This window comes from Merops nubicus, unplaced genomic scaffold, assembly GCF_000691845.1.
Source record: "Merops nubicus isolate BGI_N331 unplaced genomic scaffold, ASM69184v1 scaffold18, whole genome shotgun sequence".
In the NCBI taxonomy this organism is placed as follows: domain Eukaryota; kingdom Metazoa; phylum Chordata; class Aves; order Coraciiformes; family Meropidae; genus Merops; species Merops nubicus.
The window spans coordinates 22,186-46,239 of NW_008627521.1; the positions used below are offsets into that span (position 1 = coordinate 22,186).

Below are 24,054 nucleotides of genomic sequence, written 5' to 3' on the forward strand. Positions count from 1 at the left end.
ACTATCAGCATTTTAGATTTTTAATAAAAAATCCTGTTACTTTTTAAGCACAGAGGGATAATTTTATATCTTTCTCTGAATATATCATTCTGACATACATAACATTGGTAAGATAGAATTGCTTGCAGCAATATATGTCCATTCTCTTAAGTAGGAATGATCAGTATTCCTCAGTAGATCTCAGAATATTTCAAACAAGTAGGATCATTTCTGAGGTTAGAAAATTAAGCCATGAAGTAGGTAAATAACTTGCCAATAGCAAACAAGTAATAAGAGTTATCCCACTGTATTCAGCGCTGGTGTGGCCTCACCTTGAGTAACGGGTCCAGTTCTGGGCTCCACAATTTAAGAATGATGTTAAGGTCCTTGAATGCATCCAGGGGAGGGCAACAAAGCTGGTGAAAGGGCTACAAAGAACATCCTGTGAGGAGCAGCTGAGGACTCTGGGCTTGTCCAGTTTGGAGAAGAGGAAGCTGAGGGATGACCACATTGCTCTCTACAGCTTCCTGAGGAGGGGAAGTAGAGAGGGAAGTGTTGATCTCTTCTCCCTAGTATCCAGTGACTGGATGCATGGGAATGTTTCAAAGCTGAGCCAGGGGAGGTTCAGACAGGACATTTGGAAGCATTTATTTACCCAGAGGGTGGTCAAATCCTGGAATAGTCTTCCTAGAGAGATGATTGATGCCTCATGCCTGTCAGTGTTTGAGAGGCATTTGGACAATGCCCTTAGTAATGTACTTTGACTTTGGGTCAGTCCTGAAGTGGTCAGGCAGTTGGATAAGATGATCATTGCTGGTCCCTTCCAACTGCAATTGTTCTATTCTATTCTATTCCATTCTATTCTATTCTATTCTATTCTATTCTATTCTATTCTATTCTATTCTATTCTATTCCATTCCATTCCATTCCATTCCATTCCATTCCATTCCAGAATCCTTTCCTGTTATCCTGATCCCACAACTGCAACTCTGACTATAAAGCTGACTCTCATGAGAAGGAAAAGTGTTTTGGTTTGGTTTGGTTTTGTATTTGTTAGGTTTAAGTTCATTCTACAGAGAAAAAAAGTAAAACACATGTAAGATACTATTGGTAACGCAAAAGAATCTGTAATAAACTGCTGGCTGCTTCCAAGAAGTGGCTCTTGTTCCTTCTTGGCACCTTATATTGCTTTAAGTGTAAAGCAGCAGTTCTCAAACTGTGAGCTTGGCACCATGGGGAAATTTTGATCTTCTGTAGGGGAGAAGGCAAATAAGTTAAAACAGAAAAGAAATGTTTTTACTTACTCTCCACAACCACTGTTCCTTACACTGAATTTCTGCCATTTAGGACATGCAATACATAGAAACCACTTGTGGTACTCAGTATACTTTATTTCCTGCTGCAGTTTAAAGTGGATTAAGCTCTAATAGCTAACAAACATAAAAATATTTCTATATATGTGTTTACAATGTTAGGAAACATTTCAGGGTGTGTTCAAAAGTAAAGTAGTGACATACATAAAAAATAAGCCCAGAATTTATTTGCATTTAAATAAATTGTTGTCATCAAACACTTAGGGACAAGGACATAAAAATTACTTTCAGGGATAAGAGACAAGCTCAATAAATTCTCTGAGTCTTTCTGGGGATTTGGGGGAGATTCCCATACCTAATGCAGTGGTGTTGGCAGATAGATAGTTTGCAAAAATAGTGACCTGAGTGAAATGTGCAAGTATGAAACCAAAGCGTTGTCACCAGGATAAGATGGCAATCACCCAAGGAACTCAGCTGTAAAACTGAAGGACTATGGCCAAGGTGGATACCATTGCAAACTGCCACTGAGGCTAATACCAGCACTTAGCTCATCTCTGCTTTCCCATGTTTGCATCCACAAAAAAGGGCTCTGGAGGGGATCCTGGGAGTAGAAGACCGCTGAGTCTCACTCACTGATAAGGCGGTTGAGTCTATAATAGTGAATGACATTACTGAGTATATACATAAAACAGTATGCTGAGAAAGAGTCAACCTTCTGATAAGGGAAATACTGCCTCCTCCTGATCTGCGGGACTTCTATGAGAGTGTCTCTTAGCCCATTGATAAAGGAGAAACCATGAAAATTGTATAACTGGATTTTTGATGAGGTGTTACCAGGTTGGAGGAAAGTAGTTTTTAAAGATAGGAAGCAAAGGCTAGAACTTAATAATTATTTTTTCCCAGCTGGAGAAGGATCAGCAGTGGTTTCCTCCGGTGATGAATCTTATTCAGCTTTTTAGGACATGCGGAAGGGGCAATGAAGAACATTTACAAGTCCGTAGATCCCACTACCCTCTTAACAACTAAGTACCAAAAAAGGACACACCAAATAAATGCTTGGACAAAACGGTGATAGTTGAGCTTCAGTGGACATAAATGTATGAAGGAAAATAGTCTAAATTGTGGCTCCATGAGGCTGAATTTGGAACTGGAACTCAAGAAAAAGTCAAGGTTGAAAGTTTGCTAGATACCATAGCATTGTATATGGTTCTGGCCTTTACATCTCAGGAATTACATAATCAAGTTAGATAAGATACAAAGGAGAAAGCTTAAAACAATGAGGGCAGTAGAGCACCTTCTGACTGAGGAGAGACTGAGGAGGCTGTGACTCTTCAGCCTGGAGAGGAGGTGAGTGTGTGGGGAATAGGACAGGTTTACAAAATCATGGAGATGATGGACAAGGTCATTTCAGCATCAAATCCAGCTGAGCTGAAACACAGGCCTTTGATCAAACTAATATTAGATTGGTCTAAAACATATAAAAGGTAATTCTTCAAATAATGAGCTTCTGAAATTTAATGTCTCAAGAGCTTGTGGGAGCTGTTAATATTTGCAAATTTAAAAGAAATTAGGCAACTTCATGGCCAACAGGTCTAAAAAGAATACTCAACAGAACTGACATGGGTGTATCTTCCACCATCATCAATACAACATTTCTGGATCGTGCAGAAGTATGAAATACCTCTAAATATCATCCCTTATTTCCTGTTCTTACATATTTTCCCTTAGGACTGGCTGTGTGACAAAAATCTCAAAGATCTCCTGGAGAATGGATAAAAGGTAAGGGAAGAGAAATCAGCAAAAAGCCAACAGTCAGAGGGAGATAGATACAAATTAAGAAGAGAATGAAAGTGAAAATATAGAAACAAGGACCTTCCAAGAGACATTGCACAAAGCACCCTACCAGACTACTCCACTCCCTGATCACATTCAACAAACCAGTGGATTAAATTTGCCCAAATGTCCATTAAGAAAAAAGTCAACAGTTGTTAATAGATACCATATAGTTATGGTCTCAAAATAATCTTATTGATATGTAAGTAAATCTGTTAGTAAAACATTTATTGTGTGATAAAAGAAAAATTGGGATTGTCACAGAACTGGGGGGAAAGGAAAAAAGGAAAAGAGTTTTTTTTTTTAGTGTTCTGAAGTGAAATATCTTTTGTATACAATTGCTTTTGCCAGTAGGTTTGAGAGAATCTAAAAAGAAAAATAATACTTTAGTGTCTTGCTTCTTGAAGTTATTTTCTTCATCAAGAGTAAAGGCCTTTATCTGAAATAAGTAATTGTAGATACTTTTTTTTTTTTTTTTTTTGGTAGCAGTTTTTTTTCTCCATGGAAACGGGTATCAGTCCTGGGATCCCTGGGTATGAAAGTTCAGTCCATTGATAAGGAAACTGTTGAAAAGAGCAAGACAGTAGAGAAATAACAACTGAAAAGTGCTAAGAGAAGTTCATGCTCCAGGTAAAGTTATTGCTGGAAAAAAAAACCTAGAAAATGGTGTCATCAGTATAAACAGCTCTAGGAAAACAGTTTAATGAAAATAACATAACTCAGCTGTCAGGACCCAGGGACTATTTGAGAGAACACAGTGCAAACCAGAGAGATTGCCTAAAGAGATTCTGAAACCATGAGATCTGAAGCATTTTTCCTTCAGAGAGCTTCATCTAGCCAAGGCAGTACTGGAATTCAACAAAATATGAAAGCACATAGCTTTTGTAATTGATAATCTTAAATCTTCTTTTACATCTCAAATATATTTTTGTGATACATGTTCACAAAAAACTTAATAGCTGAAACAAAGTAAGCAGTAGAAATAAGGCAAATAACAATAATTTTGTGGCTTTACTTGGTCCCAGCTTGTCACACATGGTCTCAGAATAATTCTACAGCTTGAGTAAATTCCACAGAAAGTTCAGTATTTTGCAGGTTTGATTCAACATAAATAAATAAATACACCTGTAGCCTGAGGAAAAGACACATTTGTTATCTTAACATATATAAACAAGATCAGAACTCATAAAAGGAAATACATTGATTTTTTTTCTTTTATCTAAAGACATCAAGAAATGTGACTCATAATTTTATAGAGAACAGCCATCATTTTATCTCTTCTTACTAAAATACACCTTATCTCTCTACCCCTTTTTCAAACACTGTTCAAAATACAATACTGTGTAACTAAACCAATCTAAGATGAATATAACATCCTTTCACAAAAGTGAATGGAAATACTAAAACTCCAGAAGCTATTACATAAAAAATGTTGTTTCAGAAGTGAGAGTGGACAGATACAGGAGGGCAAAATGTACAGGAATCATGATAGTAATGCAATAAATAAAATTATTCTAATTAGAACTTTAGCATATAATAAAGCATATTTTATTCAAGTTATAAAAGTAGAAATAATATTATTAAAATTTAGTATTTAACAGCAAAGTTTATAAAAAGACCCTCTTTCTTTTCTCCCCTCTCATTCAAGAATGGACAGAAGATCATCAATGTTCCTAAAACCAAAGGCAGGTACTATCTATCTTAAAGCTGGAGAATTATAACTATAACTTTAGGATTTTAGAAATAAAAAAAAAAAAATGAGGTGCAATGCTCTAACATCCTCTCATCTGGGGGCATGGGATTTTTGAGGAGGTGCTCTCCTTAGATAACTTATAACACTACGTTCGTCTCTCATCTTTGCTCAATTTTATGAAGCCAGTGTTGGTTTTTTTTTTTTTTTTTCCCATAAAACCATGGAAATAAAGATCAGAAGTCTCCCTGACAGAGATTAGAAAGGATCAGATTGACACAGGCCTTTTTGTGAAGGACACAGGAACAGGACAGCCTTACTCTGAGGAGGTGATTGGTAATAGCTTGCAGTAATGGACTCAAAAGACTTCTCAGGAGTCTGCTCATGGGCTCAGTGGCCAAATGGCAGGGGTGTAACACCACTTCAAACAGCCATATACCATTTTACAGTTCAGCCACTACACTGTATTTGATTTAAGTTTAGCCAAATTTAGATAATTACTATGAGGCAGTCTGATGTACTATCTATCAGAAGTTGTTTGTCTTTATATAGAAACAGCTCATAATTAATATTTTAAAGCTAACATTGAATACATATAAGTTTAAAATTGAATGCTCCTGCTCATTAAAACAAATGCTGTTTTACATAAGATATTAATAACTTCAAATAATTCCCCAGACTCCTAGCTGAGGTTAATCCTTGCAAATCTGTTTTTTGTTGATTTTGTATTAATTTGCACTTTCGTTTTGAGACAGATCATACAGCACTCAAAATAAATGGACTTACAGGAGTTCATTTATGCACAGGAAAAAAACGATAATGCCATCGATTCAGTGATCTTCACCTGCTCATATTTAGAAATAAACTAAAACAGAATAACAACAACGAAAATAATATCCCACCCACCAAAACTTTAAAAATCCTTCATTGTGTTATCTGTGCTCCAAAGCCTCTGTTCACCTAAAGTGAGAATGGGCTTTGAAAAATGCAATTTTTCTGGCCCAAACAGAATGAAATATACAGAATATGGTGCTGATTTTGTCCTTGGAGTTCTGACCCAGCCAAGGCTGCCTGAATATAATCCAGCTGCATGTGTTGAAAAAAAAAGGGAAAGATTAATCACTCAGAAATAAACTATCTGATTGCAAAGATGGAACAAGACTTGATGAATGCTGAAGATACTTTACCTCTGGAAGGCCATAAAGAAAAAGTTTCCTTTGAGCCTTTCATTCTTTCTCCTTTCCCCTTAACAGGGCTTTTTATTTTCTTTTGTTCAGTCATGACTGAAAGCCAAAAGATGTGGAAAGGGGAGGACTGGCATATAAATCCTCTAACCTGCCTCACAGAAAAAAAGATTTGCATCCAAATATGCATCTTTAGCCTGACATCTCTTGGAAGTGTCTCACTGAAAGCTAAGTCTTAAAATGATGGCTCATTTCTCTCTGCCTCCCCTTCCCCATAACACAGGGGGGAAAAGAAGACGACTCCTAGTTTATCTTCTGGGTGATAAACTGACCTGTTCCTATACACCATCTTCATTACTGAGGAGCTGAGAACTGATCACACAACTGGAAGAACAAGTAGGTCCATGATATACTAGCTTTTCACAAGATACCCGTGAGTCACCAGTGTGATGCAGCCATGGAAATAACTCATGGAACCAGCCACAGTTCCTGCAGACAGTCAACAAATATTATGACCAAAGGGCAGGACATAAGGGAGATCATATCTGGAGCATGGTATAAGGTGCAGAAGTAGTCATAGTCAGGGAAAACAGTCAGATTGGAGCAGATTTAGAGTAGGAATCATCCCATTAGGATGGTATGGAAACAAGCCAGGGAACGTGATTAGTGACTGTGTGCAATGAGCAATGAAGAGCAGTGCAGAAAGCCCTGAGCTGCCATGGACTTTATCTGCTCTAGAAGCAGTATATCACAGTGTGGTGCTGATGAGCTGTATTTATTATCTTAAACTGCATTAAAGTGGATGAGCTGCTTCTGGCCCTGAGCTGCTATTGCTGCAGCACAACAGGTAGACATATCAGCTGGAGTCAGCAATAGCTCAAGAATCTCTGCACCAAATTTCACTGCACTGCATAGACATCTTCTGTATGAGCCTGGCTTGTGCATTCAGGCAAAATGAAAGCTGTCAGGGCATATGATTGCTTGCTATAAATATATTGAGGAGAGGAGGGGAAGGGGGGGACTGACACCAGGGTAGGAAAAGACCTGTTTAAATTAGAGGATAATACTGGCACTAAATGGAATAGATATAAACTAGCTACAAACAGGTTTAGGCTGAAAATTAGAAGGCAGTTTCAAACCATTAGAGCAGTGGGATTCCAGAAGGCTTTCCAGCAAGAGGAAGAGGGCCAAAAAGCCTAATTTCTTTTAAGATTAATTTTAAACATGTGTAAGAGGGGTTATATGACATGACTGCCTGAGGAAGCTGGATAAGATTCAGTGACTCAGGCTGTTTTTCCTAAATTTATTTTCATCTGAACATTTTCCTATCATCTCACAAGCACCTTGCTTCTTCACATTAGGTCACCAGGTTCCCCTAATCCCTCAGACATCTCAAATCTCTGTTACACTACACCAGCACTGGGGCCATGGACCTCCCTGGCAGGGAAAAGCCCCATGCATACTTCTCTGAAACTGCTCCCACACAGAAACGAGTTCCCTTCACCTTTGAGTTTCCTTGTTAACCATAGTCTGAGCTCCTGTTTCTTGTGAAATCATGGAAGGCTTTAACTTTGTGCTTCTTTGAAATATTTGTCTTTTGGTGTGAAATGAATGTAATTTGTTTGTGATGTTGCCCTGATCTGAGCCTCTGCTGCTCTCAGTGGTATTGCAGTGCACAGATCACAGCCAGTCATTCCACTCTCTCTCTTCCTTGCTTCAGTGAAGGAGTTTGACCCTTCTGAGACCCTTTGCCTTTGCTCTCTAGCCTCTTGAAGCAAAGTAAGAACAAGAAAAAAAAAAAAAAAAGAATCTCTAGCGAAAAGGATTTTGTATCTGTTCAAAACAGGAAGGTGAGAGTTTAGATCTGGCTGCATAAAATGTTTATCTCTTGTCTAGTCATCAAAGCTCATGGTAATTGATGGAGCTTCTTTTGTCTTTTAAAAAATAAACAGTTACAAGAGATATCTTCATATGACGATCTCAGCATCTAGTAAATATCTTTCTAGTCTTTCGCCCTGCAGCAAAAAAAAAGTCTGAAAAAGGTTCAGACTTACATTAGGTGGTCCAGAAAAATAGAAAGCAGGTAAACCACTATTATATTCTATGCTTACAATTCTGCAAGGCCAAATTTGGGAGTATGGAGTGGCAATGCTGCCACACACCCTCTTCCAGCTGCTACTGTTTCTATGCTGCGTTCTGTAAGGAAAGGAAGAAATTTCTGTTATATCCATTAGGAAAAAGAACAAATCACTGATTATGGCCTCTTGAGTTTTAAATCACCTCCAGACTGGTGATATATATAACTCTCACCCTAATCACTTGGGCCAACCAATGTTTCCTTTTCACCACACCAGTGACACAAGTGTATAGGCTCTGAAGCTCATAGTTTCACTCTGAAATCAGCATTTTTTCCCCTGATCCTTCTTCTAGCAATGAGCTATATTTATCTTTGGATTCACAGTATGTTATTGAAGGACAATTAAACATAATTCCTTTTCCTTGGGCTTAGCACTTTAAGCTCTTTCCTACAACAGAGATACCCAAAATTCTCATCCTCCCAACAGTGTATTCAGTGTTTTATGAAACTGGGCTCTGAGTGTAGCGTCCTTTGTTTCCCATTCTGAGCTCCCTGGGCAGCAGGACCTGACCTATACCTGTCAGTTTAGCATCTGTACCTTGAATGACTTCCAGAATGTGTCTGTAGAAGGACAAACAGACCATGGTGCAGAGCTCCTTGGGCAAGCACTGAACCTCTATGGAAGGCTCTGCAGTGGTATGGCAATGGTTCAGCACACTGAGACTCCACATTGGGAGCAGAAGCAGCATGGGCTTATCTGTGTACGTGCCTCATGCTTAGACAGCCCCCTGAAAACACTGAATTTTCCTAGAGAAGATAAAGTGATTATCCCTTACAGACCATGCCTGAAGTGTCTAATATTGCAGTTACTCTACTGCTATAAATACATTCACCAAGTGACTGCAACAAAAGCAGAAGAAAGCAACTGTCCCCAACAAGCTAGTAACAATATTATAAATATTTTCTAATGTGAAGGGTGAATAGAGACTGAATTTCTCTGTGCTCAGTCATTTAAGATCTTCTTTATATCTTAGTCTCCTTGATAAACTTAATAACAGACCTACCTAAAGGAGTAGCTTTGGAGGGTTGAGGGTGGGTGGCCAGATTAAAACCTCACTATCCCAGCATTGTTACATATAGACAATTTTGTCCACAATGTTAAGGAATTCTGAGCCAGGCTGGGTAGCAAGAACCTGGTGCCATTCCTGGCAAAGAAGGAAAGGGCTGGGAGGAAATTTTGATCACAGTTGCAAGAAGAGTGTGTACACAAAGTATATAAAGCATATAACCAAAACCCCTCAATACTCACTATATGGTAAAACTCTTCATGTTTCTGAACAATTGCATAGCAATATTAACTGTAGTGATAAGGAAAATGTTGTGGTTTTTTTGTTTGTTTGCTTGTTTGTTTTCTTTTTTTTTTTGTTTTTCTGATAAGGAAATTAAGGGATATAATTATATAATTTTCTCTTTGTAAAGGGAAATGTGTGTGAACAATACTTAAACCAAATGCTATTGCTTCATAGGCAAATGTAAGAAAAGGTAGCGTGAAAATACTGAAAAACAAATACCAGGGAATCATAGTTAATAGAATCATTGGGTTAATAGAATGTTTGGGTTGGAAGGGACCTCCAAAGGTCAATAGTAATTACTAGTAACTAGTAATCAGTGTTAAGATGTGAATATTATACTGTGCTTTTACTGATCAAATGTACAGGTGTCCTGGGTTGGGCCAGGATAGGGTTAATGTTCACAAGGGGATACAGCTGGGTGAGGCTGCAGCTGGGGAGGGCCACAGCCAAGAGAAACAGCAGAACCAGCCAATAGGGTATTTGATATGCTATTGATGTCATGCCCTTTCTATAAGGGGCGGGGCTGGCCTGCAGAGCAGTGTTTGCTTTCAGTGGGTGGCATTGGTTTGAGGCTGGAGCAGGGAGAACTGTGTCTTGGGCAAGGGGTTTATTATTACTCTGTTTATTTATTATTCCACTAGTATTATCCTTATTATTGTTATTTCTCCTCTATTTGTGTTGTTGTATTAAACTGTCCTTATCTCAACTTTTTTTTTTTTTTTTTTTTGTGATTCTTCTCCCCTAACACATGGGAGGGGGAGCAGTGGGCAGTGGATGCTGGTTTTTAGCTCCCAGCTGAGGCTAAACCACGACAGCAGGTAAACAGACCACAATTAATTGTAAGTGTTGCAAGAATAAATTGTAGGGCTTGGAGAACAAGTATGTTAGCTGGTGGAATATAACTACCATCCATTTAAAGAACCTCATTGAAGGACTGTGTCTTAGGAAACATCGATTAGAAGAATTGTCATTTGAGGTCAAAATCTGTAGGGAAGCTGTAAAACATGCTAGATTGGTAATGTAGAAGAAAATAGGTATTTCCAGAATAAACCTTTCTGTTCTGTGTGAATTTATGCTCCCAACATAAAATGGCATTGGGCAAATGGAAATGGTAGCTATCATGGGAGTCCTGTACGTTTGCAATATTTCAATACATTTACTTCCAAGATTTTCCTAACTGTAATATTCTATAGTTCTCCTCACCTCTTTTTTTTTTTTTTTTTTTTTCCCCCATACCTTTCACTTAAATGTAGTATAAAAACAAACTCGAGGTACAGGGAACTTAACTGAAGAGATGTGACAGAGATACATATGTTTGCTAGCTCCCATCAGCTGAACCACATGAGGGAACGAGGACTGAGGAGTTTTTCAGTGCAAAGTGTTCATCACACTTATAATTACAACAAACTTCCCCCTGCCCCTCAGGATGCTGAAAGGGCCGGGGTCAGCAAGGGAGATTTCTTTGGATACAGAACTGAGGAAGGCAACCCCAGATGGAGGTCCAAAAAAGCCCTGGTGACTGCTTGTGAAAGGCTGGGAGAGAAAGGTGACAGCAGCACCACCACAAGGGAGCTCACCTGGCCTCTCTGCACTGACAGCACGTGAAAGGCACCAAAAATGTGCCACTGAGATGGGCACTGCAGGTTCTCACCCTCAATTGTTGAAAAGGTACAAAAGTGTCTAAGTGAAAGCAGGGGCTCCCCCTTCTTCCAGCATCACTTCCCTCAGTCAGGGAAGAAGACAAACAAAACCAAACCCATCAAAGCTGGTTTTATTCTAGTAGTTGCAACAGCATTTGAAAGTTGGTTGATCTCAAAGATATACAAAAAACCTCACCTTTCAAGCACTGCAATGTTGGGGCCAAGTTCTTTTCAGCCAACACTGAGCACTCAACTGTTAATGGCAAAATAGTCTGGTGATTGTGTGGTACAATAATGTAGTTGTGAGCTTCATAGACGGGGAGAGAAACTTCCAAAATCCTAGTCAGTGGGTGACGTGCCTTTTGGAAATAACTGTACAAGGGAAGAATCATAATTTCTACTGAATAAGCAGTTGAACATAGTCTTGGGAAATAACTTTACTGCCCTAGGTTCTTCAAGTATTATTTTCTTCATCACTCAGACTTTGCTTACAACAATACAAAACTCACACTGTATGACTGAATCCAAAACTTTAGTTAAAAAAGTATTTATTTTCTATTTTTTTCTGTTATGTTCCGTTACAAAAAGAAGCAAAACAAAACATAACAAAACCAAAACAGAAGATAGCATTTTATTAGTGGTACATTAATGAGCTTAAACAACTAGGTGACTTATGTTTGTTACAAATACATATTACAAACAACCACAAAACTTTAACTAAAAATGAAATAAATAATTTCAATAGATTTTCTTAAACTTTTAATATTTATAAAATATATAGCACTTTCTATTACATTTTTCAGTCATTTTTATCCATAACAAATTAAAACATGACATGTATTGCAAAAATGTTAAAGGGATAGAAATAATTAAAAAAAATCAAAGTTCCTGGAGGTATGAAATAAGAAATTGGTTAATGTTTATCAGTTTATTATCATATATCCAGATTGCGCACATCCTGCAAAAATAGCCATTTCTTCAACTAATATACATATTTTTCTTTGTAGTATTATAAGATTAATTTTTTTTAATGTAAAGTTTCCTGGATTTATGCTTCTGTTTTATAGTTGTGCCTAATATGCAAGTTTCATGAATATATACTGAATATCTTCCATTAGTATATACTAATATATACACACACATACACACACACTATGCATCATATATTAGTATATACTGGGTAATAAAAGAATTTCTATAATACATAGTTGGAGTTCTTGTGGAGAATGTCGTTGAAAGTGGAAGTCATGTATACCATAGTGAAAAGTGACTAGGTTATGTCGATGAAAGCATTTAGTTTTACATTGTTCAATGTATTTTAATAGATTAAGTACTGTAATAATATACAGAGTTCAAAAAGAAATTTCTTTTTAAGTAACCCTATGCTTTTCTTTATGACCCAAACAGAATAGGAACTGCTATCTTTGCTAAACTTCCTGAAAATGGAGCCAAGTAGAAATGTGCTGACATTACAGACCTTCTTCCAGGAAAACACTAAAACTGCACTTAAGAACCCTCCAAGACAGGAAAGAACTTAAGGTCAGCTATGACTTTACTTGCTTTAACTTGAATGTTAATGACACACTCAAGCACTCCTACTGATACACAGACGCCCTTGCGTCTTAATAACCCTTAATACTGTCCCCTGACTGTGTAAGAAGCATAGTGTCATCTGAGTGCCATCTGTCTGAGCAAAGTGGGTGAGGGAAGCATATTTGGGGACCTCAGAGAAAACAGGTGTATATTTGTGGTAGACAGAGAGAAAGATGCAATGGGGAGAGGGCTGACCAATATGGAACAGCCTGCTTGCAGGCAATATTGTCCCAGGGTAGTAAGGGGGGAAAAAGTGATGCAAAATAACCTGCCTTGGGCACTCATCAGCCTTCTTCAGCTTCATTCTGCCCCTTGCACAGCACAGCATCCCCCTTCAGGCACCAGGCTCTGGTGGGCTGTTGGCACATCAAAGGGCTTCTTCCTCTAGACTCATTTCAGTTGGGCTGTATGCCTGAAAACCTATTAAGACCTGAAAATGAAAACACTAATATGGAAACACCTCTAGCTCCTTAGAGAGACACAGAGACACATGCACCTTCAGAGATCTTAAGCTACAGTCCTACCTTCTACTTCCCTTTGCAGAGCCTCAGGTCCTGCCTTAGGCCTTTACGACATGTACTTAAATTTCAGGACCTTGAGTCAATCTCTCACGTTTCCCATCACGAAGAACTGGTCAGAGGTGCGAGTCCAAAATATGCACTCACAATTACCTGAGGTTGTCTTTTTAAATCAGTTTAAAGTATTTTTCAGACACTACACTTTTTCAGAGACCAGACCCTGTAAGGAAATGGGAAGTGTAACATGAGGATTAGTTTTTAATATTAATAAAAGTATATTTTCCAGAAGGTTCATTGGAATTGCTATACCAGAATGAAAATTGGTCTTTCTTTTTTGGCATAGGGAAACCTTCAAGGTACTCAGACAATATGTAGCAGAGATGCTGAATTTCTAAGGGCAGCAACTGTACATTCACTAGATATTCAGCTTTTTTAATATTTTGTTTGATGTAAGAAACATCTTAAGGCATCGAATGAACCAAATCACATTTAAAGTACCAGGCTGAAGTATTGATAGCTACGTACTCATGTTCAACTGTCCACTTTGAGGTGTTCTGTCAAAGTCTAAGTGCACAAAATATTGTTGTGGAATCAAGTACTAAATTGGAAAATGGTATTTTTCATTATTCTCATCTCAAAGCATATTGATACTGTATATTATTGGTTTGCATTCTTATGAATTCTAGTCTGAACAGATAAAACTTCAAATTGCTGGTTTTAAAAAATAACACACTTACAACTCGTTTGTCTCCACAAACTTCTTGCTGCTCTTAATTAACAAAATAAAATGGTCAACATTTAAAAATATGCTGATTTTATTTCAAAGGTGCCTTCATGCTACTGGAATGCAAAGCTCTTTTGAAAAATCTGGAATTGTATTTTTTAAACAGATATAGGAAACAAAAGGTATCCATCCACTGATGAAATCCAGAATAACAGACATTCAAATAGGTAACACTTTCATAATAAAAATTATGCTAACACCATAACCTAGCATATGGTTCATTCTATGAACGTCAGATCATCTAAAATTTCCATCATAAAGAAAAACAAATCAAATATATTTAATTATACTTAAAAGTACATATTTTTGGTATAATATACAACATGAGTTCAATAGGCACAGTACTATAAAGAATTTTTTTTATTACACTTATTTAAGAATATCATGACAAAGAGAACAAATTACATTTTATGCTACGGGTTGGTTTGGTTGCTCTCTTTTGTTAAAATATTTACTTTCACTTGCATACAGATTTTCAGCAAAAGCTGATAGCTCATTATAATTATTTTTTTTCATTGTCACTGGGCTGCATTGACTTAGGAAATACTTCTATTCATTACATGTTATGTGTGAGATGAGAGGCTGCAACATAAAGCCCGGGTTTTGACATATGCATATGAAGCTCACTATGCTTTAAATAGGAATCTCCTGCAGGTATTTAAATGAAAAATATAGCCATTTAATAAATCTTTAAGTTATATTTTTCTATTTCAAGGTTAGTGAGAACACAGTTTAAAATTTTCCCTCTTTGGTAAAAGACTGAATTTCCAGCCAACTTGCTCTCAAAGTGCAAGTCTGGACGCAGTCACTGCTGAATATTGTGTGAGGTCAGTGCACAAACCCCTGCTGCATTACCAACCAGTGCTCACCTGCAGCTGAGGCAGGCAGGCAGAAAACAAAACAAAACAAAACAAAACACAACCCTAATAGCATTTCATTCTCACAACATTACTTTTATCTTCTTGAAATTAAAAGTATTGATTAAGCCCCCACGAGCTTAGCTCTTTGAAATATAGGGGTTTACAAAGGAAAAAAAAATCAATTTATGGGCTAATTTTGTCTCTTAAATGTTGCATATTTAATGCCTGGTTACAAAAGCCTCACTGATGAATACAGCAGTTACACAGAGTACTTGACAGAGATCATTGGGATACCCTGGTGGAGTACCAAAAGTTCACATCATTAGCTCAGTTCTGCATGAGGAGCATTTAAACATGAAATAAATAAATTTGGGATTGGGGGCGGGGGGGGGGGGAGGACTTTCATACCATGAAATCCCTTAATCTACTGCAATTTGCAATGACACACTTTCTGCTGGTTTAGGTAACTGTTTCATTCATGTAACCATTAAACAATGTCCCTTAAACAACTCTTGCTTTCACTGGTACAACTGTGCACATAACATAAACGGGCAAAGGAAAAACATTCAACTGGCAGCTGATTAGTTTTAGATTCTGCTATTACCAGCAGAGCTTTTACTGAGCTGTTAGCACATGCCAACACTGTGATAGCTGAATGCCACAGCAATGCACTGAAAGGAGGGAGATGATTTGGGAGCAGAGAGGAGGGGAACTGTCATTAACAGATAGCAGGCTTCTGTTCTCAGTGTTGTCAGTGTCCTGTCAAAATTTGTTTCTAGTGTATGCCTTCTTGACAAGGACAGTGCCTGAGTTACCATCGTTAAACCCCTTCAACTGTTGTAGCTTTGGATTCAAAATATCTGGGGTTTGTACTCTCTTAGGAACAAACTTGAGATCCCATGGACAGCCACGGTAGCTTCGTGTGTCGTTCAAGGATCAGGATGCGACCCCTTTATTTATGGACAGTTAATATAAATAAACACATGAGACTCACTATGAAAATGTTGGATTTTGATGACACTTAAAGCTGGATTACAACATCATTCCAATATATTTATCATGGAAAATGAATGTGTAACCCTTGGAGGTGTACAAATAAGAAGTAGGTACTGAAAGACATTTGTAAGTGCTAAAAAAGTCCCCAGAAAATAGATTTGCAGATTATTTGGAACTAGTATCAACCGAGATCAGCTAAAGCCAAATATTTCTAATGCAAAGCAAAGAAAAAACAGAGCCATAATTTGCCCTTGCAGCTCATTCATCTTTTGTCCCTGCCTGGCATTTTGCACTGTTTCCATTTCAAAAAAGCTTTCCTCTGGCTTCATTTTTGAAGTTATAATTCTCGTTATCTGTAGAAAGGGGTGTGACAGAATTAGTCTTACTGCTAAACAAGGCAGGCAGTGTCCATAACCCTTACCTATCATATGCTTCCAAGTGGGGAAAAAAAAAAAAAAAAACCAAAAGAAAAAAGAAAATAAAAGAAGTTTTGATTTCAATGTAATAAACAGAAATCCCACAAAATAATATTTGAAATATTATGCACACACGGTAGCTTCTCTGTTCTTCCTGAAGTTTTTTAGGTTTTCTTAATTGGTCTAGCAAAAAAAACCCTTCACCTTTCCTGTTGTTTCAGCTGTATCCCACACATGCTCCCACCATTCTTCCATCTTCGCTGATGTGTGCAATAGCACAAAAATAAATTATTTTGCAAAATAACATTTAAATAAAGGTACTAATTTAAAATGTACAACTCCCTCAGACTTCATCATTAAATGATACTCTGGAACTGTTATGTGGTCCAGAGTGATGTAATATTCTTAACGTTCAAAGACATTATGCATTCTATCATCCATCCCTTTACAGATTACTTAATTTATCCTGTCTTTTACAAACAATATATATATAAAAAGAATTATTAAGAATTCAAAGGGTGGACTAATTTTTCAAGCATGATGTAGGATGTCTCTTTTGTTGAGAGCCTGAGTGGAACAGAGATTCTACTTACGATGTGAAATCATGGTTAAACATGGTAACAATGTATTAGGTGGATTGTCTCTGAAACAAATGAAATGGCTAAATCTTGTGAACAATGACTATTAGATTTACAGAATTTAATTCTTGACAAAAAGAAGGGAGGAAGTATATAGTAGATATGATATTTTATGCACTTGTACTTAATTTGTAATTAAAATTAAATTCACATCACTGTTTTTAGAAGAAGAGGGACTTACTCATGGAAAGGTGTTTTCCTATTTGTGGCTTTATTTTCTTGGTTGTTTTGTAATGTATCTGTCCAATATGGCTACCTCTTTGTTATTCTTGTTATTGTTAGATTAAAAGAATGAAATAGAAAAAGTAACACGACTCCACGTATGGACCCAAGCGTGGATTTACAACAGTGCTTAAAGTGCTTTCTTATTTGAGGAGACACTTACACAAATGCCTTTTCATGCTTATCTCCTTGTCATCATGGACTATATGCTTGTTGCTTGCTCTTATGTCATTTATAATATAATGATTGGGTATTAAGTTCATACTCAGAGTTTAGTATATTGTTATTAAAAACATCTGAAAACAGGAAAATGACAATTCTATTTGTTTATTATTACAGCAATTTGAAAATTTTATTAAATATTTAAGTGCTTCATTTCATCATTTATTCCTTTGCTTCCAGGGTTGCTTAAAGCACTATGTAAGTACAAATAGATCATACTAAAAGCATATCCATCCTATTCTGGGGGTTTGACTAGGATTATTTTACTGATGTCTTGCAGAACAGGGGTGAATTTATGATCCCACGTGACCATTTATCTGCTGATGCCGCAAGGTGTCTTGCCTCCAGGATTGGTTTCCATGTACATGGCTCACCGTATCTTATGAATATTTATACATCATTATGTCTTGTTAAGTGGCAGTGCTGTAATGTGAGATGTCAAGTAGTATACTTTAATTTGCCAGTACCAGAAGTTGTGGGAGCAGCAGAAGCTGTGGCTTGACTGCCTACGTACAAAGGGTCCAAACAAGCCACTTTGGCTGCAAAGAATGAGTGGATACAGTGAAGGACTGCAAACAGGTTGGAAAACTCCAGCTCCTGGAAGTGAAAACAAAAAGATTAAACATGAAATAAAACAACATCTCTGAAGCATATACCCAGGAATGAATCACTATTCAAATAGCAATAGCTTGATGCAATTCTCCTAATGTGCCCGATAATTCTCCATTAGAGGGACTTAGACAGTCTATACTTGTTTGAAAGCTAAGATGGACAAATTTCTGAGCTTAGTGCCTCCATAGAGATATGAGATCCTACTGGTAAAGGGGAAGGAAAGTGACACTGCATTTCTGTATTCTTTTTTTCTTCCTCCAGTTAATGCAAATCTGGCACTTTTGCAGATTAATTTGGATAGAAATTGAATGATTGCACCATAACAGCCTACATATCTCTGGACTATGTATACCCAATGTACCACAAAGATCAACACTGTTGAGTTCCACATACATTACATTTGTTCATCATGTCACCTTAAACTGGTAGCTACTATCTTACCTATGCTGATTCTTTAACTAAAAAAAAATCCCACAAACCAACCAAACCCTACATATATTCAAAAAGTACATATGGTTAGACTAGCTGTGACTCTTTTAGACACCACTGCACAGGAAAAACTACATTTTTTTTCCTCCTTTGTGTCTAATTGACTTTGTCAATAGCTTTTAGGTTTTGGTTTTAGGTTATGTGGTTTTGGAGTTGGCATTTAATCAATAAATATCTGTTGTATTTGAAAGCAAATGCTGAGGTATTCGGATACATATAAGTGTAGGGACGGTGGTGCAGAGTTGCCATCTTTCTGCTTTGATTCACTGCCTATACAGATTTCTTGACTATAATATGAAGCCAGTGATAGATATCTGTTGTATATTCTATTTGTCTTTCTGTCCAGCACACGTATTTTAGGACTACGTAGTGCCGAGGGTTCTGCTTTTTTGGTTAGAAGAATATTGATGATGTTGTAAATTCAACAAAAATTGCTAAATCGCTCAAAATGACGTTAACCTGCTATTTTCTGCCTCTTCAGTTTTCCTGGAAGATATTGCTTCATGTAATTCATGGAGACATTCACAAATCCCTCATGTATGAGAGGGAACAACTGCCTGGAAGCAGACAGCTGCACGTGCAGAGTGTCTAGTGATGCACTGAATGGGTGGAGCTTTGTTCAGCTCTCTTACAGCCTGAGCAGATGTCCTTCAGACATGCTCAGAAATTAATTTACAACAGCCCATGAGCTTCTTTAACCTCCCCTAACTACCAGTTTGCAATAAAGAAGATAAAGTTTATGCCAAGTTTCACAAACCTGCCATCTGTGTCCATTTCAAAAAATCTGTTTAGAGACATTGTCATTTTTAAACTTTGAGAGAAGAGCAATTTTATCACTATGCAAAAGCTTTTTTCCTCACTTAAATTTCAAAATGAGAAACTTTGTCATAGATAGGACAACAATGGAAATTCAAAGATGAGGAAATGAGGAATTGTGGAAGCTATTTCAGAGTAAGGATTACAAATCATTCAAGTCAAGTTACTCATCAGTTAACTCCTTTTTATTAATATAATATTATTTATCATTCTGGTACTATAAAGATAAAACTGAAGCTTAAGTTGAGAGAATAAATATTTAGTGGAACACTGAAATGTTTGTAATATCAATTCTATGTGTTATCCGCAGAAAAAATACATGTCCCCCTCTGCCTTAACAAAATAAGCCTATTAAAACAAATATTACAGTTTGAGAATTGTTCAAGTCAATTAGGTAACCCTACTAGCTGAAAGTTCTTGCTATCATAATTATGGCTACTGGACACTAAATTTTCACAGTGCATTAGTGCGATTATTACCAATAGTTATCACAGGTGTTTCTGTAACCTTTCACAAAGAAATTCCAGATTGAAAGGACAGAGATGGAAACAAAAACAAAAAGAAAGTCTCCCAGATGAAAAAAAAGAACAAACAAAACCCTCTTATTGCATTATATTAAAAAACAACTACATAAAAAATACATCTACAAAATCAAGCAATTATAAGTTTGTAAATGTGCATTATATTCTTAGAAAAAATATTTCATTTCATCCATACATAAAATACTTATAGAAGAATATATTTGTTCTCTCAATAAATGTTGTGTTACGTGGTCTCTATTAGCAGAGAAACTGATCTAAAATAGATATTAAACAGATAATCCCTGTGCAAGACATTTGGAAATTAAAAATTGAATCACACAAACCTACACAGCTGAGAAAGCTGAACTCAGAATGCAGTCACTGCAACTGAGCAATCACTCTGAAAATCCTACAGTTGTATACTTAAAATCCACTTAAAGATGATACAAATTTGAAGAGTACAGCGATGCTCACAGAAAAGCCCTCAAGGATTAATTGTTGAAAAAAAAAGCATTTTGGAGAATATGCTGAGAATACACTTGAAATGAGTGTAAATGTGAGTCTGGAAAATGGTGCAAGCATCCATCAAGACACCTTGAAAACACCTGAAAGTGAGCATTTTGTTCACATTACAACAGCAGTAACTCAGGCCATTTGTCTTATTTTGGATTTCTATGCAAGATACTTTTTCTACAAGATCATTTCAAGTACAGATTGATCAGCACGAATTGCTGTTAAGGTTGTATTAATTAATAAGTACTAATGCTAAATCCTTGAAATTACCCTTCTTCCTGTGCTGGTACCATATTTCTGACCTCTTCTGTTCTCCACACTCAGAGAGGCAGACAGTTGATTGGATCTTCATCTTGATGTGCTGAGTTTTATATTCACTTTGATTTTTGTGACACTCATCTTAGGAACTGAGCTAGTCTGAGAATAAAAGCTAACCTGATACAGCACAGCTCTGTGACCTCACCTCAGCTTTTCTGACAAAACTGTTGAGCTGTGAAAAAGCCCTGCAGGTTGAGAAAGGTGAAAGCACAGGCTGAAGTGTAGCTTTTGAGTTATACATATGTTGTACTAGGCACGGAGACTCAGCTCACAGAATACTGATTGCTGTATTTACTTACAGAGTCGAAATGGAAATTCCACGTAACAAGAAAAAGAGCACTGATGATGATTTTTATATACAAAACATATTGCTATATTATATCATATATACATATGTATGAAATCTCACAGATTTAAGATACTCTTCATTTTTGTCAGAAAACTGTAAAGCATTTTTTATTGCCATGGTCCAATACTTAGCCAGGTAAAATTTAAGTGCACAGCATTCTGAGTTTATTACAGTCCTGAGATTGTGTTACCCTCTGGAAGCTGCTGTGTTATTGGAGAGACACTACTGAATAATTAAACTACAGCTAAACAAATAGGTTAATAAATAGGCAACTAGATAGGAAGGTGCCTAAGTGAATCCCTTTGTGTCTTACAGGCAAGGAGAAAGCTTTGACCTTCTGTGCTTGTTTTTTTCAACCCAACCCCAACTGCTCAGTAAGAACAAGGGGACACGTAGGCTCCGTGTCCTACCAAGGCGACAGCTCTATTTTCTAGCTCACAGTTAGAAAAATTCCGTCTGACTGTGCAAACTTGTGCAATATCTCCTGCTGAGTGACAGCTGGGAAATAACCTACAGATTGGAATGTCTAAGGGGTATCGGTGATTAATGTTGCCCCTAAGTGGTTTTCGTCTCAGAAACCACGTAGACCTTGCCTTAGAAACCTTCAAAGTCAGGTGTTTGCATCCAGGCCCCCTGCCACGGACCCACTGGTGTGACCTATGGTAATTACTGTTCAGCTTTTTCATCCTGGAATTGCTTAAATCTACAAGGAAACAATTCTTTTATACTACACTCTGTACCTTAATAGTAACACAATATTAGTTAGAGAAGAAAAAGCATGAGTACAAAGTCTCCCAGAAAAAATAGCAGTATTTTAACAATACCTGAGGATAATCAAAATGTTTAAATATCTTACATTATTTTTAAGCTGAAAAGAAGTACACCTGGTTAAGCTGTAACTAAATCCACAGCACACATTGTGTATCTCAGAGCATGCTGTTTTAAATTTTAAGACAGGCATGAAGGACACTGTAAAAAACTTTGACAGCATTATAAAATACAAGTTATTCAGTGTAAGGGCCTTTCTATCAATTAGGAATATAAACGCTGGTGGCAAATTGTTCTGGGTTCAGCCAGGATAGGGTTAATGTTCATAAGTGGCCACAGCCTTGATAAACTAGCCAATGGGATAATCCATACTACAGTGACAATCATGTCCTCTATATAAGGGGAGGGGCTGGCTCATGCCATGGGCAGTCTGTTTTCAGCAGGTGGCATTGGTGTGAGGCTGGAGCAACGAGAGTTGTGTCTTGGGTACAGGGGTTTATTATCAATTGCTTCATATATTATTTCACTAAAATTATCACTGTTACCTCGCCTCTCTTTGCATTGCTCTATTAACTTTCCTTGTCTCAACCCACTGGCTTTTTTGTTTTATTTTCCTCATGATTCTCCTCCCCTAACACATGGCAGGGTCGGGGAGGAGAAAACAGTGGGCAGAGGCTGCTCGTGTTTAGCTGCTAACTGAGGTTAAACCATGGCACAAATGTATTTCTCAAGAAGACCCAACCAAACCTGCCTGATGAATGTATGTAGCTCTGCATTTTTTTTCCTCAAAACCCCTGTTTTTTCTAAATTATTATAATATTACCAATGATATCTCTGTATAGTCCATGAGAACACAGAAGAAATGCTGTAAAATTACGAAGACAGTACATTTAAAATTTAAAATGCTGGTTCATAGCAATTTTTTTTTTCCAAGCAATGTATTTCCAGAATAACAACAAATTTATTTAAACTGGATCAAAACTCAGTATCTAAGCATTCTGACACTCTTAATTCTCTCAATAATGAATAAATATTCTAAAGCTAACAGATATGACTGCATAGATATTACATGTTGTATTACACACATCTGGGATAGCAGGAGATACACAAGATGTGCAGCATTGTAAATGAAGACAGAAAGCATTTGTATTTTGAAAGCCCATAGTTTTTACAGGAAGGAATTATATAGAATCATTTGGGTTGGAAGAGAGTTTTTAAGATCATTGAATCCAACTGTAAACCCAGCTGTACCGAGCCCACCACTAAACCATGTCCTTAAGCACCACATCTACATGTCTTTCAAATCCCTTCAGGGACAGTGACTCCACCACTTCACCAGGCAGCCTGTTCCAGGGCTTGGCAAACCTTTTAGTGAAGAAGTTCTAATATCCAACCTAACCCTCACCTTGTGCAACTTGGAGGCCATTTCCTCTCATCCTATCGCTTGTTACCTGGAAAAAGAGACTGACTCCCTGTCTCACTACAACATCCTTTCTGGTCTCCCTTGAGCCTAGTCTTCTCCAGGTTAACCAATGCCACTTCCCTCAGCCTTTTCTCATAAGACTTGTTCTCCAGAGCCTTCACCAGCTTTGTTGCCCTTCTTTGGACACACTTCAGCACCTCAATGTCCTCCTTCTAGTGAGGGGTCTGAAACTGAACCTGGTATTTGAGGTGCAGTCTCATCAGTGCTGATCCCAGGGGGACGACCACTTCCCTAGTCCTGCTGGCCATACTAACTTCTGATACAAGCCAGGATGCTGTTGGCCTTCTGGGCCACCTGGGCACACTGCTAGCTCATATTCAGTCAGCTGTCAACCATGATAAAAGCAACGTTATTTAAAAAATAATGAACAAGAACAAAAAACTCTACAGCCAGACCGCCTCATCTTGCAGAAAGTAACTGAATTATACTGCATTAAATACATTATCACATTCCATCAGTGCCATAGCTGAAACTTGGAGATGGAGGTAAATAGACCTTGGAGGCCAGAAAGCAGGATTTCAGATCAGGTATGCATATGCTGTGGCATGTTCTGCACAAAGTGTGTTAGAGTCAGTGTTGAAAGGGAAAGAGCCCTCTTGGTTCTAGCAACTACCTTAAGCTGCATCAAAGTTGCCTGCTGTGCCCTGCTTCCACATTACTGCTTGGGAAGGCAGAATTGAAAAGCCCAAATATGTCAGGGCAGTAGCTCCTCAGAGTTTTTGGGTTCGTTCTCGACTGTGAGCTCTCGTTTCAATATATTCTGACTGTTCCCCATGTAATATAATGGGGAAAAAAAAATTATCTTCATGTAAAAATTATGTTACGCTGTATTTGCTGTTACAACAGCGGGTCTCCTGGCCATCTGAAG

At 37.5% G+C, this 24,054-nt stretch overlaps 1 protein-coding gene across 1 annotated transcript in view; it reads right to left on the bottom strand.

Moving 5' to 3' along the window:
* Nucleotides 1-17,755: 17,755 nt before the first annotated feature.
* LOC103778718 (gamma-1-syntrophin-like) overlaps nucleotides 17,756-24,054 on the bottom strand; it is a gene marked incomplete at its 5' end in the record, with an annotated part of 46,937 nt that continues 40,638 nt past the window's right edge. The window contains one exon of the mRNA XM_008946320.1: nucleotides 17,756-17,914. Within this exon, the coding sequence (XP_008944568.1) occupies nucleotides 17,756-17,914 (159 nt within the window). The remainder of the gene's footprint in view (nucleotides 17,915-24,054) is intronic.